We start from the raw sequence: 18,419 nt of genomic DNA on the forward strand, positions 1-18,419 counted from the left end.
TTCGAACATTACATTCAAATTCATTTTGTGCCTCTTTAAACACTTCAGCAAAGTCCACCTTTCGTTCATAATACTACCAGGTGCAGTGCACCCTGTAATTCTTGCCTCGTAAATGTTTTTACCACAAAAAAAGTAAAAATTTAGGAAAAATGACAAATCTTCCGCTTTACATGATGGTAAAAGTCCACTTTGGCCGAAAAAAGTAAAAGGAAGGAAGGTTCTTTGTCGTATGGAATTGAACCAACGTCTCTTATATTATTTTTTCCCTGATCGAATTAATTAGGCACCTTCAAATCGGAGTTAAAATACAAGATGAACTACGAGAACGACTTTCGAATTTCAATCCAGTTACGTTCCCAGAGCTCTCACTCCTCCCAGTTGCTAAACGGTTGAAAAGAAGACTATAGGTGGATTTCCACTGTCGCGTTTTTGTTTACGCACGTTAACGCGCGTAAAAATTATAAAGACGTAAAATGAAATTTTACGCGCGCGATTACGTGCGTCGAATTTACGTTGTCCAATTTCCAATGCCACGTTTTTTTCCAGGTATTTACGCACGTGACGCGCACGTTTACGCGCGTAGCGAGGGGTGAAAAAGTTGAACCGAGTTCAACTTTTCGCGGCGTCTGCGGTACGCACGCCCAATTTTTGACGCACATGACACCAACCAGTGGAAAAGCATTTTGTTTTAAATCGCCCACGATACGGAAATCAGATTAAAAACACTTCCACGAGAAAGTCCTAACATAAGAAACTAATGCACGAACCATACACGAACGCAGAGTGAAAGAAAACGCCTGGTCAGGTCACGAGACTGACCGGGAGGGAAGGTCGCCCAAACCAGATGTATGGAATGCCTCTCTTTTTCAGCGTTTGTACAAGGCATGCAGCGGAGAGCAAAAAAGATTTTGCATAAAAATGTTATGATTTTTTCCCAAAGGAAAAACAACTTATTGTTTCACTTCTCCATTGGCCGATAATCAGCACCACACCACTTGATATCAGTATGGCGGGCAACGCACGTTCAACGCGCGTAAAGGAAACGCTTTTTACTTTTTACGCGACAGTGGAAATTTGCCACGTATCTTTTTACGTACGTTTTACGTACGTAAATATTTACGCGTCAGTGGAAATCCAGCTTATCAGTACGAGATTGGTGTGAAATGTGATAACCAAAAACGTAAACACTAGGCTTGAAAAGTCGTACTCGTACAGGCTCCGCGCGCTTACTTTTCACCTCTCCCCATTTCCAACCCGTATGAATAAATAAGAGGCCTCTGCGGAGGAGAGAGTACTCGTACTCCAATCTGAAGATCGCTAATAACCCATCAAAGGAGGATGAGGAATAAGGTAGTTTTAGATGTGCGTAAGCTCATACACCCTTGTCATTGGCAAGGGCTTTTAAGTCTGATAAACTGCTTAAAACAGTTGTGCATGGTAGATTTTCAAACAAAATCCACCCTAAACACACTGCAACTAAGTGAAACACAAAACCAATTCTTCTGAAATGGGCATTGAACATACACAAATTTTAATTGCATAAATTAAATAGGGAAGCTCTCCCATAATGTACAAAATCGAATAAATTACATATTTCGTACAAGAAGAAATACATTCAGCGAGGGGGGACTCCCACTGAAGCGATTTTTGTATGTGTGTTTAAGGTTCCGAGAGGGGGTTATTATCGGAGGTTATCGATATAAGGCCAGCACAGCAATGAATTCCACACTTTTGACCACCTCCCCCTGTTTTTTTTTTACCCTGTCAATCGAGAATAAAGAAAAAGAACGACGAGGTGTAAAGAATAGTTTCAATTTCCTTTAATGATATAACTTGTCTTCGTTCATAGGGACACATTCATTTTTCATCTCGTCGACTTCAGACTAAGCCTGAAAATAAACAGAAACGCATTTTTTAAATGAATAGAAATAACTAAGCCGTATCACCACACTTCCTCATAATAATGGTCTAAGGAAAAAAATTCTTTTAACTGTAAAAGCCTAGCTTTGGTAGATGGCAGAAACTACAGAGATGGTGAAATCCTGATATCAAAGTGGATCTACAGTGAACTTTCAGTCGTACCGTGGCATTGCTGTTTTAATAATATATAAAGCAAAGGAACGGGAGTAAAATTGAGTAAAAAAAAAAACAGTTATAACCCACCGATTAATTTTCACGCGCGCTCATTTGACAAAACGCTTCATGTGGTACAAAATCGGACGACGGGTATACGCATTAAAAAGTAGCAATGGTATATTTCAATTCCTGAGTTTTGATTGGTTAACAGGCAATGGTATATGAGCTCATGTACCATTGACCACCAATATGATAACCGATACGCGTTGACGAGAACAGCCAGGAAGCTCAAATATTGCAATTCCAACTCGGCGCTCCGCGCATCATTGGCTATCTACCATCTCATATCCAAAGCGCGCTCATGGAATAATTGTTAAATATACCCCACCCGATTTGATATCCGTCCACTGATTTTATAGACAAGTACAAAACAGACGAACAAAGTCATCTTTTCAGTCTAACATTTTTATTAAATCACATTTGTAAAAAATTAGGAAATTTAACCAACTTGCATTTATTTCAACCGTGATTGTCGCTGTAGGTTTAAAAAATAAATAAATCCCTTTCTGGTTTGCTAGTTTATTGGAGGATAATCCCCTTGACTGAAAGTTTGGCCTCAAAATTTCACAGTTGCCCTCGAGGCTTCGCTTCTCGGCCAACTGTTTATTTTTCGGACAACTTCTTTCAGCCTCGTGCATTATCCTCCAATATACCAGCAACCTAAAGGAGTTTACAAAATAACGTATAGTTCTACTAATGTCTTACTTCACTTATAATATGATCGATTTTTTTTTATTAATCATAAGTTAAACGTCTCACCACATTTCCTTCACACGAGTATTTAATGTGGATGTACTTGGATGAATACACTGGACAAGGATTTCCAAACACATCGTTGGATGCGTGAAGAACACAGGACTCCTTTCCATCACAAGCCTTTACAATCTTGAAAATAAAGAAAGCATTGTATACTTTATTAGAAAGAGGTTCATCTACAACAGCAGGACTGCTTACAGCTCTTAAGCTTTTTTAGTGTCAGTATTGAATTGTTGTACTTCTTTTTCCCTTATTTGGCTCCAGACCCTCCTTCTGTTAGACTACGAGCAGTCCCTTGATTCTTAGTCCGTCTAGCGAAAAGCGAAACGAGAGCACAAGAGGGCGGAAAAATATTTCTTATCGTTTGTGTATGAGTCAGAAGATACGTATAGTGCAATTCAAGGGAATCTCCTTAAACAAGGAACGGATATTATAAATATCATGGCCTGTTAGTGCTCGGATTAACCAAGGAATTCATGGATGGAATCACACATTTTTTGACAATGCGTTTTTATTAAAGCTGATCTACGTTACCTTGGCTTCAGCACCAGGTGCTTTACAGTTTGTTGTTAGCCCCATTCCACATAAGAACATTGTCGTTCTTCCGTAGTAAGCCGAACGAACTTTGATTTTCCTTCCACTGCACGTGATTGTCTCCTTTTTGTCTTGGCAAATAGTCTTTTCGTGGAAATTTGAGGCTGTGAATCAAACACAAGAAAATGTAAAACACGAGAAGCCGTTATTACACATATATCTTTACAAAACAATGCTCACTTTGACAAATATTGCAAAAGTTCAATAGCAGTAGCTAATTTCTTTCCCAGTAACTTTGATATTAAACTAGTTTTGTACGTCTATTCCATAAAGTGTTCTGGCACTATACTGTAACTATGAATCTTGTTGGGACCAGATCTGAATGACTGAAGTAGAACAATAGTCCAGAAGAATAATCCAGAAAACATAAGCCGGAATAAAGAGAGCTCTGTCGCATGTTCTCTGATGGTGCAGGGCCGTAACCAGACCTTTTCCATAGACGAAGGGGTTCTGGGGCATACCCTCCAGAAAACTGTGAAATCCAGAAGCTCTGAAAAACTCTCTTCGACATTTTTCATAAGGTATTTCTTGAGAAAAATCAATCTTGTTCAACTTGGGATTATTTTTTCAAGAAAAATATTTTGGTTTTAATTTTGCGTTCGAATCTAGACGAGGCAAGTGTCATCGTCTTGCCTCTTGCTAGCTACGTACGTCCCTTCTCACTTAGCTCGATTAGCCTAGCATTTCTAGTGGTGTGCTCTTTTTATTGTTTTTCTCTTGCTTGTTTTATTTATTGTACTCTCTGGGCACAAATAAAAGATTGTTTGTTGTTTGTTTGTCTGGGTGCGCTCAAGAGGGGAGCTTGGCAACTGATTCAAAACATTGTTTGTATGGCATAAACATTATTGATTTAGTCATTGTTATCATTTTGCAATTTTTAATTTAATTTGTATTTTTCATTATTATAGGGCCATTAGTTCATCAATAATTTTACGCACAGTCTTGTGCAACCCTTAAAAAATATTTCTCCCTTTTTAGGCAACAATATAATACTCAACACATAGTTAAGCAAGTTATAAACTTACGTGTAACTTCACCGTTGGTCGTATCATGCACCCATGAAAGCAAATGACGAACTTTTGCATATACTCCGGGATATCCTGGGGTCAGCACATCCAACTCCCCAGCTTGTGGCACCTTCTAGATACCATTTACCATTGTATTCACAAACCAGTGGCCCACCACTGTCTCCTTGGCAGGAATCAACTCCGCCTTCTTCTAGACCCGCACAAAGCATTGACTCATCAATCTGACTGCTTCTATAGAATTTTGCCTTACAGCGTGCGTTTGAATGAAGTGGAACATCAACTTGCATTAAATTTTTTGCCGATGCTCCCTGGAATGCTAACTTTCCCCATCCAGTTATCCAACACTTCCTGTTCGGGTCATCGACTGGCAAAGGAAGACCCGGATCTGGCATACATACAAGGCCCACGCCTTTTCCAAGTTTGGCAGGCTTGTCGAGCTTCAGGAGAGCGATGTCGTTGCTTTCACTTTTGGGTTTCTTGTAGTTAGGATGTACTATGATTTCTTCTACTTTTATATCTTGTTCTGTTCCAACCTTTATATATTTTCCATGCGCCCCCATCCTGCAAATTGATGAATATATCATTAGAAGATTGACGTTAACTAAGCAGGAATCAAATCCCCATCGGAAACATGTGAAATAAGAAAGATTAGCGCTAGCCGGTTCCCTAGTAAGATGAATTAATGTGGTCTCAAGGGTGCGTTGTTCATTTAAATTATCTCCATTAAAAGATCTTGCGATAGACGTTGGTACTTTATCAACTCTTAAGTTACAGAAATCAAATTATTAGTATATCGCCTGCGCCGAGTTGAGCTTTCTGCACGCGGTCATTGAATGTCTCTTAGTCATAACACTAAATAAGATCATTGCTACATGTTTGAATTGTGATGGGCTTTATCAGCGTTTCCAAAAAAGCTGCATTTTATTTTTCAGTGTATCATTTTGACTTGTCGTTAATTTAAAAAAGCTTCTCTAGAAGAAGAGAAATCGCGAAGAGGGGTTGAGAGTTTGAAGCGACAACGAAGCTTAGTCACATGCACTCTCACACTCACTCAGTCACTCACTTACTCACTCACTCACACGCTCACTTTTTGTAAATTTTGCAGTACGATATAACAATAATGTGATCATACTTACCTTACAAGGATAGATGAAGGTTTCTTGCCATTTACGCAATGTGCCGCTGTCAAAACCCAGTTTGGATGGACCAATGATCCTCCACAAAATTGCTGTGGATGTTTGCCAGCGTACATTATCATCGCCTGCCATGGCCAGGAGTTGACTGGAGCTTCTGTGCCGCCGACTATGCGTGTGTGGGGACGGCGACCACAGTTACCTATTTAGAGAAGTAATTATAGGATACACCATTTAGCCACTCAGCCAGTCTATGACCGTTTTTTAAGTACGGTTGAACCTCCCCACAGTGGCCACCCTGAGACCGTCGCCTTTGGGTTAATTGTAGGGAGATATCAAATAGAATAAGAAGTATAGATCGGTGTAGTAAGAGGGACGAAAGATCCGTGACGGCTATAGATATTCCTTACCATCCGAAATCAGGAAAGGACTACCTCAAAACGTAGTTCACGATTTCCTTATAGGATTCTCCGGAAAATATCTTGTTCCATTTGTTTTCCAGACCGAAATTTTCGGGGTTTTGGTTTAATGGGAAGCACACCTATGCGTTTCATTTTGACATCGGTATTTCAGTAAGACATTGGGTAAGTAATTGACCAAAAGGTGAAGAGAAGCTCAGGCTAATACGAGAAATTTAGAGGTGCCTTACCTTCCACTAACGCTACAGTTGCACACAGGCAAGCAAAAACAAGAGTCAAGGTATTCATGATTGCCAGTCTTGTGTTTTTAGGACTGGCAATTTCTAGATACAGTAGTTATATATAGGTACAAGTGGACAAGTGTATACAATGTACTGCTTTCTTTAGGCGCGTGTAATGCAAACACACTTTTGTCGGTAGTTCGTGCATAGTTGAGCAGCTTTTTACACAAGAATTGGAACAATTATTAATTGTCTTAGTGGTAAATAAAAAGACATCAAGTTTTGTTTAGTTCATGAATTAGAAAGGATATTTTATGTTCACTGTTTTGCTATTGAAAACCAGAAAGAAACAGAGACAAAGCTGATCAAATAGTTTGGGAGTCAATAATTTCGTAGGTTTATTTAATCATGAAGTCCATAAATAAAAAAAGGTGCTAGTCAAAATGAACCTAAAAACAATCTTATAGCTCAGTAGCTGAAACTGTCAAAAACATACACACAACAAAGCTCAAGATTACTTCTGAACTAATATTTTATCAGCAGGACCAGAGCGAGAGTTTGGGATGGCTGGTGTGGATAAGTGTATCAGTGCATTATCGTATTAGAATATGCGTGTCGTATTTTTGATGCGTTATCACTTTCTTGGCTTGAATACCTTGATCGGTTCCTTCGTTTACACTACGGTTGTGATCACCAAGACGGGCAGTGGGAGGACTACTAAAGAATGACGCAACCACCTTCAACTATTTTCGCTTTTACGTTACATCAACAACAAAATAAACAGCTCCATATGGCTTGTTCCAGCAGGAACAAGGTGTGAGCAGGTATAACACCCAACAAATATGCATTACACCTGAAAAGACCTTATTCCATACAATGGTTACCGTTCTACAACGATAATTCTTGAGATATTTTACTTTTTTGTCGTTTTTTTTTCCTACCCCAACTCAAGAGAACTCGAAAAATTTCGTTAAATTTGCACGGTGTAAAATTAAACGCATGCAAAGCTGTCATTTTGCCATACTGACTGATGACATGTGTATATAATATACAGTTGAATTCCAATAACTCAAACCTTTAGGGAAACTGAATTGGGGTTAACTTATTGAGAGTTCGAGTTATCGAGGGCAAAAGTTAGTAAGAAAATGACCTGGAGGGGAATCGAAAAAGGTTCGAGTGGGGGAGGTCGAGTTATTGAGGGTTCGAGTTATCGAGATTCAATTCTATCGTAAATACTAAAATAACAAATAAGTAGAATGCATGTATCTATGAAAAGTCAAAACCAGATATCATTCTGTCATTTAAGTGTTAAAGCCAGTAAGACAAAGATGGCGGAAGAGCCCAAATATGACGCCCAACTGAGTGACCCAAGTCCGATACAATCAGGACAACGTAAAGAAAAAAAAAAACATTAACCATCAGACAAGTGATGTCAAGTCGCGAAATGATTTCCACACAGGTCAGTTTGATATCTCAAAAGACAGTGACGCCCCTCCATACCACCCGATGACACCCCACGAACCCGAGGAGGACCAAAGAGAGCCACAACCCGACAACGCAACAGAGCCGCCACGCACGTCCCCTGGGGGAAAAAGACCACCATTGCCCCCCCCCGAGGCGCTATGTCACGCAACACGAAGCGGAGGGAAGGAAGCGGAAGTAAGATTGACTCATAGGGCCAAGTCGGGGAAAGGAGGAAGGGGGGGCCGAAAGGCCGCGGAAAGAAAGGAGAAGGGAAATAGAGGGAGACGGGAAGGGGGAGAGTCAGCGCGAAGAAGAAGCGGGCACGAGGGGAGGGGACGAGGGCCCACCCCGCCAAGGGCACGCTAGAGGAAAAGACCCCCTGAAAGAGGAGAGGGGGGAAGAGGCTGGGCGAAGCGCCCCCCCCCCCCCAAAAAAAAAAGGAAAAAGAGAGCAAGGGGGCAAAGGGAAGCGGAGAGAAGAAGGAAAGGAAACGGAGGGGGGGAGGAAGAGGAAGGGGGGGTGGGGGTGTGAGATTTTCGATTTGTGTCGTGCCGCTCGTGTTTTGTGTTCGTTAGTTTGTTTTAGTTTGGGGCGTATGTCGTGTGCGTGTTTTGGCGTGTTTGTTTGTGTTGGTTAGTTATGAGTGGTTGGGCCTCCTGGTTGTTTGGGTGCTTGTGTTTGGACGTGGTAGTGGTGTTGTGTTGTTTGCTTTTTTGTCGGGGTTCGTGTTTTTGTGGGGTTTGTTTTCTGTGGAGTGCCCTTTAGGGTGTGGTTTTTAAGGGTTGAGGTCGGTTTGCTCTGGCGCCTCCCTCCTCCCTCTAGTTTGTTGTCTAGGTGCTGTTGGCGGCCTGATGGGTCGGTTTTTGGGGTGTTCTTGAGTTTTTTTGTGGTGCTCCCTCTGGTGAGGGGGGCGGGGCGGGGGTGGGGCGGGTTGGTGGTCGTTGGTTTTCATTTGATTGGAGGCTCTGCGCTGGGTTTTTTTGTTTTCTCTCTTGAGTGTTCTTCGTCTGAGACGTTTAGTGTAGGTGTGGGGCTGTGTGTCGCTTGTTGAGAGCGCTCTGTAGACTTTCCCCGGTTTCAGTCAATTTGTTGGTGGCTTGTTTTGGTTCTTGGTGCGTGGTGTTCTGTGTGGTGTCGGCGGTGAGGTGGTGTGCTGTCGGTTTTGCCTTTTTTTCTTGTCGCGGGAGGTTGTTGGGAGGGGTTGGTGTTTTTGTTGTGTTGGTGCTCTTCTGTCTGGTTTTTTTTTTTGGAGTTTGTGACAAGAGTGTTTTTAGAAGTTTATTCCCTCTGACTGTGATTGTGTGGTGTTTTTTTTTGTGGTGCTTGTTTGTGTCTCGTTGGTTTGCTTGACCGAGTTTTTGACGATATCTTGTTTTTACTGGCTTTAACACTTAAATTTTGGAGCTTTTTGTCAGGGAAATTAGGAAACAAATAATACAACTGTCAATGTTGAGTTTGCACCAGACTTTAAACATTTATCACTTCTTAGTTGCCAATAAAAGACCATTGTACTTTTGTCGAAACATTTCCACCAATTCTGACTATTTGTCTAGGTTTGTTTAGTTCATGAATAAGAAAATAACATTTTACTTCCATTGTATTGCTATTGAGTCCCTTGAAAACCAGAAACGAACTACGCTGACAAGGCTGCTCAAATAGAGTGTATTTGCATCAAGATGGAATGACACCCGAGTTTTGTAAATATCACGGTGTGATAATTAAGGTGTGTTGACGTTTCTTCGTTGTTGTCATATCATGTTTGGTTCGTTATAAAAGAACACAAAAAGACCGCTTGATGAGCGAAACAGAGCCGCGAATGTCGGCATTTGATTGAAAATTTACAAAAGAAAAGCCTGAAGAACTTCATCTGAGCAAATATTGTGCCTGGATAAATGTCTGCCTTGGTGTAGACATCACAAAGTGAAAACCACAGCACTTACAGATTACCACGTTTCTTCTTTGCATATGCCATGTTTTTCTTAACTTGTTATCTCAACGTAACGCATCAGTTGAAAGGGGAAACAGTACACTGAACTGCCGATAGCTAATGAACATTCATGTACTTTTGATAATATCTTTAACTAACAAGAGCTTTCTTATCCTTCCTTTATTTCAGCAAATAATTAAATAAAAATGCCATTTGCCATCAATTACGCTGTACAAGTTTAGTTGAGTTTCGTAAAGCGTGAGCTTTCGTAAATCTTAGAAACGAGAACAAACAACACTTTAGCGATAAATGGCTTTTATTTCCCGTAATATATACCACCATTTCTTACATGGTTATTTTTTTAAGAGCGCATTTTCTGGTCAATCCAGTTTCTGAACTTGGCAACACGAGCAAAGACGGTGTATCGCTCGGCTGCAGAGCATCGTGGGGAGCCCCAGCTAACAGCGCCTTGTAGTACCCAGTTCCCTGCGGAATTCTGGCACACGTAAGGACCTCCACTGTCTCCATGACAACCACTAAGGATAGTTCCGCTGACGCCAGCGCACAGCATATTATCGGTGATTTTTAGGCTGGATCCACCTGTGAATAAAGTAGGCGCCGGTTAGAATATCAGGAGTTTGCGAACTCTTTTCTAAGTTTTAAAATTCACTATTGTCAAAATTGCACCTTGATGGATAATCAGCTTTTTCTTGTATATAATATAAAAGGCGTCTGGCAGCCAGTAATCAGACTTTTTATTAAAAATGATCCATATAACCACTTTATTAAAATAGAGTGGTTTTGCAATCGACCGGTTGAAAGTGATTTGGTTTGCTTAATTTTTCGCTTGGTGAGCTCTTTGTTCATTATGATAATCATGATGAGGACAAAAAGAAAACTGGTTTGTTTGTTTTTTTGTTGCTGTTGCTTTTATATTTTGAGCTAATCAAAAGCAAACAAAATAAACCAATCATGAGTTAGTTTTAGTGTGTTTAACCAGGCTTTGGACGAGTGATTTCCACTGTCGGTCCGTAACTTTACCATAAGCTTAACGGGCGCAAATTAAACTGACAGGCATGCACGTCTAGCGTCTGGGCAAAAAGTTAAATCACGTGACAGTGGAAATCCACCTCATTATAGATCCTCTGATTGGTGTCCGACGTTTATTGTTCTTTGCAGTTATTCTAAAATCACGCTAAAAGTTTCATTTTTTAAAAAAAAAGCACAATCATGCTTAACTCGATCTAACTGAGTATCAATACTCCATGTTCTTGTATTGATGATTGGGCTGATGCCGCTGTTGTTTTTGCAGCATTTGTGATTAAAACAAGGACAACATACCCGGCGATGATGCCAATTTGTTTGCACAGGCACTGTTGGTAACGGGTGGCATCTGGGCTTGTTGAAGAATGTTGTGTGAAGAACCTGGATGTTTAATCTTTCCCCACCCTGAAAGCAAGCAAAAATTAGAATGCCGGTTATTTTCCATTTAAGGAAATATATTACTGCGATAAATTAGGGAGCAAAGTGCGATAAAGTTAAAAGAGCTCTTTATCGTTTTGCAAACCGATATGAAAGGGGCCTTCAAAACACAGTGCCTTAAAAACATTAAGGGATAGAGAATGAAAATAATTTTTTTTCAACAATGACACGAGCATGGGACAAAGAAAAATTCTGAGTCCCCGACGGGAATCGAACCCATGGCCTCTCCCAGATACCGGTTGGGCGTTCTAAACAACTGAGCAACGATCCGCGAGCGACTCGTGGTGAGCTGGGCCATTTGGGCCATTTACAAGGTTAATATGTAACTTACGCCCTGCATACTGCTACGATCAGCAATGTCGAAATCATCAAGTGTGTTGTAAATAATAAAGATGGTAAATTTACCATCTTTTTTATTTACAACACAATTAAGGGATAGAGTTGGAGAGAGGATTTTACCTGTTATAAAGCATTTCGAAGAGGTAGGAACCATTTCGTTGTGGGCAGGCAGGCATACCGTTCCCACTCGAGCGTTCAGGGTGGCTGGTTTTGATAACTGTATCAATGCTATGTCGTTATTAAGGACAGGCGATCCATAATTCTCATGCTTTATTATTCTCTTAGCCTGAATATCTTGCTCGGTTCCCTCGTTCTTATGTCGGTCATGATCACCAAGACGGATCGTATAATAACTGGCAGTTCTGTTGAAAGAAAGACATAATCCTGGTCAACGATTTTCACTTTTACCTGACATGGAATCACAGCTTATTCTTTCAATTTATAATCTCGGTGTTAGGACATTTCACTATCTATAAGATTGCGTAGCACGCAAAAGCACAACGGCATATAACACCATAGAATCCGGCGTTTTTGAGATAAATAACAAAATAATGGCTATAGTAGTTTCATGTTGATCCATCCGTTAATTCCCTGTTTAAAGCGCATTGCTCTTTTAAACCTCTCCTACAGTTCAGGTTTTCAATAAGCAGACCCCCTCCACTCCCACCTCTATTAAGCCCCAAGGGGGTGGAGGTTCTAATCGAGCGTTTACGGTAATCCGGCCACATCTTTAAGAATGTAGACCATAGGAGATTTTTTTTTCTTTTCGCGATAACACCGCCGGAAAGTTTACCGGAGAATTAGAAGTAAAAGCAGTTGCGGAATCCCATTCGCGACAGCTCGTGATATCCAAATTATCCTTTAACTGTCCAGTTTCCACATATTTTATTTCGTTATGATTTCTCAAGTTATTTCGAACGTTTTACAGGTTACGTCATTTTTATGGTTAATGCTCTTTTAAGCAGTAACTGAAGGGTATGACTGCGTTCAGAATTCACTTTATATTGACACTAAAAAATAACAAAATCCTTGCATTATTAGTTCACATAGCGTGAGAATGATGCATTTTGTTTTTTAGTACTTTTATACAGATGAAAAAGAAACATCGTTTTACTTACAAAGTAGATATGCAATGTGCAGCTGTGACCACCCAATCAGGAGCGATTAATGATCCACCACAACTGAATGACTTAGAGCTTCCTCTTAGAAGAGCGATCTGTACATGGTAAATAATAATAACTGTTAGTCTTGTATATATTTAACAAGAGTTTCCGTGCTTAATTATAATAAGCCAATGAAATCAAGATAGGCTTAATGTTGGTGCAAGACAACTCAATATTTGAGCTTTATCCAAATAGTTCAATAAAAAATTTACATCGTCTCAGTGTTCTGTTCCTTCAAAGCAATCAGGAATATGAGTATTCTGATATATAGCAGACTACTTCTACGTTAAGCTATCCTTGACCAAATGGTCTTCCGAATTATGTCGTATGTAACTTTGACATGATATTTTTGTTCTAACCTGCCAAGGCCAATTTCCTGGTTTAGCATCCACTCCCCCAATAACGCGCGTCACTGGAGATTTGCCGCAAGTAGCTGGGGGTGGGGGTGAGGGTCCTGTACATGACGAATATTATTCCAGTTAGCTGGTAGCAATAACAGCTGCTTAATTTTATTACCAAGTAATTTTTTTCTTCAGTTGATAGAAAATGAGGTCAATAAATTTGGAAGTTGCTGTTTGTGATCTGTTTTCAGTGTTATATTCTCGTGTTGTGACCAAGATATGAATTGAACTTTGACAGGTTTCTATTTTTGCAACACCTCAATTTGTTAAATTACTCAATAAATTACTCCAATAATAAACATTCTTTGCATATTACTCCAATAATAAACAGCTTATACTATAATTGGTCAAGAAAACGTATATCATTTTTGTTGATTCGTGTTCTTCTATTTCTCAATAACATCTTCTGAGTGTGTATAATGAGACCTTACCTGGACACATCTTGCATGACTTCGGACAGTTTTTCTGTGCCCAAGCTTTGTGATCGTTGCAGTAGTTTCCGCATGAAGCAATGGACGGGCAAATGTCAGCGTACACAGTATTGTCCTCGCAAGCTGAGGATGGGAAAAAATTGGTGTGAAATCACTGTTTATTGTGGACATAGCGATATTTTAAATTTTGTGTTATAAAATGACAATCGTGTGCTTTGCGACATCAAAAAATAAAATATTTACCTTTTTCATCCATAAATGTGCAACAAACTTTATAAATAATGACGATAAGACACTCACTGAGTGAATGAAATATACTATAGCTGATTCAGTCTTATAGTTAACCTAGTAGTGGAGGGGTTGTTGATTGTGTAACAAACTGCATAAAAAATGACGATAGTTCACTCACTAAGTGAACAAAATGTGTCGATGATTTAAACTTATAGCCTACCAGGTGGTGGAGGGGTTGGTGGTTGTGTTGGTGGTGGAGGGGTTGGTCCTCCACAGCTTCCCGGTACCACCGATACGTCATCAATGGCAGCATCACCTGTGTACGAACTTCCCCGGATTCCTTCAAAAGTCACCTTCGAGAGAAAGAAATCAATAAACCATTCAATAATAGCACGTTATTAATTTAAGTCATCTCGGAAGCCTTTCAATTCTATTTCGGAACATAGGCCACTGGCAAAACTCCTCCAGTCCCCCTGCAGTCCCTGGCCAGGTGTTCCACCTGCGTCCAGGTGTAGTTCTTAAACTGCATAGTGCAGAATAAATTGTCTAGTTTAATTTCACTATTAAACACAACTTTACGACAGACTAATAGTTAAATCGATTTTTTCACTTTCCCTATTCTTTTCGCGACGTCAATAAATACCCCCCCCCCCCCCCTTGAGAGACAATCAAACTTTTAAGTTTAAATGTATGCATATACATTTTAACCTAACATATATCTAATTTCACAAACATGTAAGGTACTGAATTGTTATAAAGATACCAAACATTGAAATTTTCCAATGCCAACTGAAATACTCTAAATTCCAGTCTCGCAGGTGAAACTGTATTGGGAAGTAATGTGTTTGGATTAATGAGCGATCATAGACCAATCTTTAATTATCTGACCTGCCAATTGTTTAGCTGTTAGTCTATAACAGTTTTTAAAGTTGATAGATCTAGACCAACTTACTTTGTTTGATGTTATAGTAACTTCTGCTTTTATCCAGTTGGTTCCCTGGTCACCGCTCTTGGTGAATATGTTTTGATTTCCATCAAATACATTCAAGGATCCCATTGATGACCCATACATATGATAAAAGAAAGCAAGACAGAACGGCCCACTGCCTGGTATACTCAAATCAAGCTTGGCATTGTCACCGGGTACTCTTGGCGAAGATGTTTCAATGAAGAGATAGCTTCCTAAATTTAAAAAGGCAAAGAGCAAAATTTATAAATAAATACACTAACTTTGTCTTATTCAGATAGTACGATCAATGCTGTATTGAATGAGGTCCATAAACCGATAACCGATAGTATGCTGGGTCATTTACTAGCGATAGGTTGATTAATAGGTTATTCCAGTAGATCAGTGGGTTTTTTTATTGGAAAACAGACATGCACAAGATGCAATTAATTGAAGGACTCGAAGAAAGAATAAATTACAATGGATCTATTTTTCAATTAGTTGTTTGGTTAGTGATTTGGATTTGCCTCTCAGTGGTCTAGCTGTTAATTGTTATTGTAATGAAATACTTTATTAAGGAGGCTCGATGTAGTTTTTTTAGACTAAGGGTGGAACTATTTACATACAAGGTCGCTTTATAATGCTGAGTCCACTTTGAGTAAAAATTGGGGGGACGAAAATTGTTTTGAAAATTAAAATTACCTAGGAAGCCAATGTTCGATTTTTGCCGAAATACTTCATAACGATCAAATGTGACCAAATTTTAATTTTTTACCCGTCACTTAGTCACAACGGTTACCATAGCAACGAGTTGACGTTTTCAAATTTTGTTCTCAAACAAGCTTGGTTTTCTCGAAATCTAGACTGACACTTGGTATTCATTTTTTGATATGTTCAAGTACAGTAGATTTACTACCTGTGCTCAAAATTTTAGGAAAATCTGTAAGAGCGTTTTAGAGTAAATCAAGAATGAAGTTTTTGGTATTTTCTTATAATTTCTTACAATCGGCAGTCGATATATTTTAACAAATTAAAGCAAAAAGTCTTTCGCTTTTAGTTAATGGTCTTTGATGGTGTAAGTATTTATATTTCAGTGAGAGAAACTCTGCTCAAATAATACGAAACAATTTTAAGGCGCCTATTTTATATTAAAACGGTGTTTTTCTGAAAATTTCATTCTTGATTTACTTGAAAACGCTCTTACAGATTTTTTTCCACTTGAGTTCACTGGATTGTCTGTGTCCTTTGAGATTGGTCAGAGTACTTACTTTGGTTTTGGCTTTACGACACTCAATTGAAAACTGCTCTAGCTGATACTTACCTTTTCCACCATGCCCAGAAGAGGGACCTGTGGAGCCGGAAGGAGTGGAACCACTTTTGATCGACCAGTCGAACTTATCTGATGAAGACTGGGTCATACCGGGACACAACCCACTTTCAAAGGTACAAGCTAAACAGAAACAAAGTGACAAAAAAAGGAAATTAGTTTAGATTAATTATCTGTCTCGAAAGCACACGAAAAACGTAAGTTGGCAATTAAGTCAGTTCCTTTTTGGCACTACTTTAAAAAGTGAGTGTGTTTTACTGGATAGTGTGCCTGGCGCTGGAGGCGTAGTTGCTGGTGGATGCGGGGTTTAGTTTCTTGTTTCATAATTCAATAACTGCATACTGGTCTCAAGATTCATTTCTATGCAGTAGTGAACCTAGTTCATAGTAGCACTTTCAAAGTTACTGTAGGATTAACCATTTACTTTCCAGCTTCTATACCGGTGGCACAATATTGCATTCCCATTCTATAAATTACATGCATATCCTACCTGAAGGTGGGGGTGGAGTTGCCGGTGGAGGCGGGGTCACTGGCGGAGGCGGCGTGGGTGGTGTTATAGAGCCTGTCTTGCTGAGTACCCAAGACCTCAGATTACCAACATTGGCGTAGACTCCAAACTTATTTGGAGCAGCACATCCGTATCCCCAACTAGTGGCTCCCTCAAGATACCATCTTCCATTGAACTCGCAGACCAGTGGCCCACCACTGTCGCCCTGGCAAGCATCAACTCCCCCTTGGTCCAGACCTGCACACAACATAGTGCTATCTATTTTGTTCGGATAGGATTTTAAGCAACGTGACTGTGACACCAATGGAACACTAGCCTGCATAAGAGCATTGGGCTGGCTGCCACCGGATGACAAAGTTCCCCATCCTGTTATCCAGCACTTCTTGTTTGCATTGTCAATTGGAAGAGCATTACTTGGGTCTGATAAACAGACCAGTCCAACACCACGCCCAAGAGAAGCAGGTTTAGCAAGTTTAAGCAGAGCTATGTCGTTACTGTAGGTTTTTGGTTTGTGATAGTTTTCATGGGAAATTATTTTTGCGACGTTAATGTCCTGCTCTGTTCCAACAGATCCACTTACTCTGTAATGAGCTCCCAATCTATATAACAATATTATTGAAATAAGAGTTAGCAGGTATTTTTTGTATAAAACAGCTTTGTTAAATGTTTGTTTGAATGTCTAAAAGGCTCAACTGTCGCCAAAACAAATTCATCTAAACCTGGAGTTTGTTTAGAAATACTTCATAGTTTATCCAAAATTACAACACAGTCACATGAAAGGACAGACCACATAATAGAAAACGACGACCTTTTTATATTTACAAACCGAGATATTTGATAGCAACAGTCCTAGAAAGTCATTTTTTATCGCAACAGGTAACTACTAGCCCTGCCAGCAAATAAAAACGCACTAACAAAGTTTGCTGGCCAAATTCTATGCAGTTAATCCGCGTTGAGCAAGATTTCATTTTTTTTATAAACCCAGGTAACCTTTTTATTTCTAGACTCTTGTTACGTGCGGTTCTAGCAGTCTTTACTTTGGTGTAAACAAACAGTGTTATTAAAGTGTACTTGGTATATCACTAAGTTCACTTGTAAAATGAATCGTGGATTCTTATCACCAATGTACTTTCCTTTTGTTTTAGACAAGTATGATACACGTGCGTTGATCTGTCCCCATCTATTTATTATCGGAAAATACCAACCTCACTTTGACGCTTGAGGGTGATTTTCCTCTCACACAGTGTGCTGCTGTCAAAACCCAGGAAGGAGCAATCAGTGAGCCTCCACAGAATTGCCTGTTGGAGCTGCTCATCAACATTACTTGCCATGGCCAGCTGTTAATGGGAGCTTGTGTTCCACCAACGATGCGAGTTTTTGGTCGAGATCCACAGGAGCCTAAAAAGCAGAAGAAACATTATTATTTGATATTGTACTATTTTCATCTTGGTAATGAGTAAGGTAAGGCTCTCAAATTATTTTTCTTTCTTTTAATAAGAGCTAGCTGGTACATGGTGTAATTTTCCAGTCTTACCTAGTATTTGACGCAACTTTTCTTTACTTTACACAGACTGGTTAGATTGACAATAATTATTGTTGTATAATTATGTTAACTTCATTTCTGGTAATTTCTACCAGTGCCATTTTTGCCTTCCCATACCAAAGTTTATTGATAAAGGTGACATTGGAAAATTGTAGACAGAAAGAGAGGCCTTAAGGTGTTTCTGTTTCTTGTTCCTTATCTAATAATTGCATGCTGACTTTAAAATTCATTTCTATGCAGTAGTAAGCTAACCTCATTACAGCACTTTAACATTACCTTAGAATGAATCATTTAAGTCTGGTTTTCACTAGCAACACAAGCACAAGCATAATTAGCTTAGCTTGTGCCAATTGAAAACAAACGTCAGCAT

At 39.6% G+C, this 18,419-nt stretch overlaps 3 protein-coding genes across 4 annotated transcripts in view; all 3 read right to left on the minus strand.

Annotated features, from left to right (window-relative positions):
• The window catches only part of LOC144642386 (ovochymase-like), a 70,654-nt gene that overhangs the window by 44,150 nt on the left and 8,085 nt on the right, over positions 1-18,419 (minus strand). The window contains exons 13-18 of the mRNA XM_078501347.1: positions 17,712-17,904; positions 16,557-17,105; positions 15,993-16,147; positions 14,678-14,907; positions 14,003-14,078; positions 75-92 (exon numbers count right to left, since the gene is read on the minus strand). Coding sequence (XP_078357473.1) covers positions 75-92; positions 14,003-14,078; positions 14,678-14,907; positions 15,993-16,147; positions 16,557-17,105; positions 17,712-17,904 — 1,221 coding nt within the window. The remainder of the gene's footprint in view (positions 1-74; positions 93-14,002; positions 14,079-14,677; positions 14,908-15,992; positions 16,148-16,556; positions 17,106-17,711; positions 17,905-18,419) is intronic.
• Positions 1,806-6,368, minus strand: LOC144641577 (CUB and peptidase domain-containing protein 1-like). Of its 2 annotated transcripts, none has more exons than XM_078500615.1 (6): positions 6,297-6,368; positions 5,651-5,849; positions 4,512-5,075; positions 3,427-3,590; positions 2,896-3,021; positions 1,806-1,889 (listed from the first exon to the last, which is right to left on the minus strand). In XM_078500615.1, exons 1-3 carry the CDS (start codon positions 6,352-6,354, stop codon positions 4,535-4,537), a joined length of 798 nt encoding a protein of 265 aa, XP_078356741.1. In that variant the 5' UTR covers positions 6,355-6,368; the 3' UTR covers positions 1,806-1,889; positions 2,896-3,021; positions 3,427-3,590; positions 4,512-4,534. The 2 variants fall into 2 exon arrangements, with proteins under 2 accessions (XP_078356741.1, XP_078356742.1); XM_078500616.1 differs by having other exon boundaries at positions 1,806-1,883; positions 2,889-3,021.
• On the minus strand, positions 9,996-13,621 carry LOC144641579 (trypsin-like). The gene is made up of 6 exons (XM_078500618.1): positions 13,495-13,621; positions 13,022-13,116; positions 12,618-12,715; positions 11,620-11,861; positions 11,020-11,127; positions 9,996-10,278 (listed from the first exon to the last, which is right to left on the minus strand). The coding sequence occupies exons 1-6, from the start codon at positions 13,502-13,504 to the stop codon at positions 10,040-10,042; spliced, it is 792 nt and encodes a 263-aa protein (XP_078356744.1). The 5' UTR covers positions 13,505-13,621; the 3' UTR covers positions 9,996-10,039.

The sequence above is a fragment of the Oculina patagonica genome, chromosome 2 (genome assembly GCF_052425735.1).
Source record: "Oculina patagonica isolate OP01 chromosome 2, crgOcupat, whole genome shotgun sequence".
NCBI classification, from domain to species: domain Eukaryota; kingdom Metazoa; phylum Cnidaria; class Anthozoa; order Scleractinia; family Oculinidae; genus Oculina; species Oculina patagonica.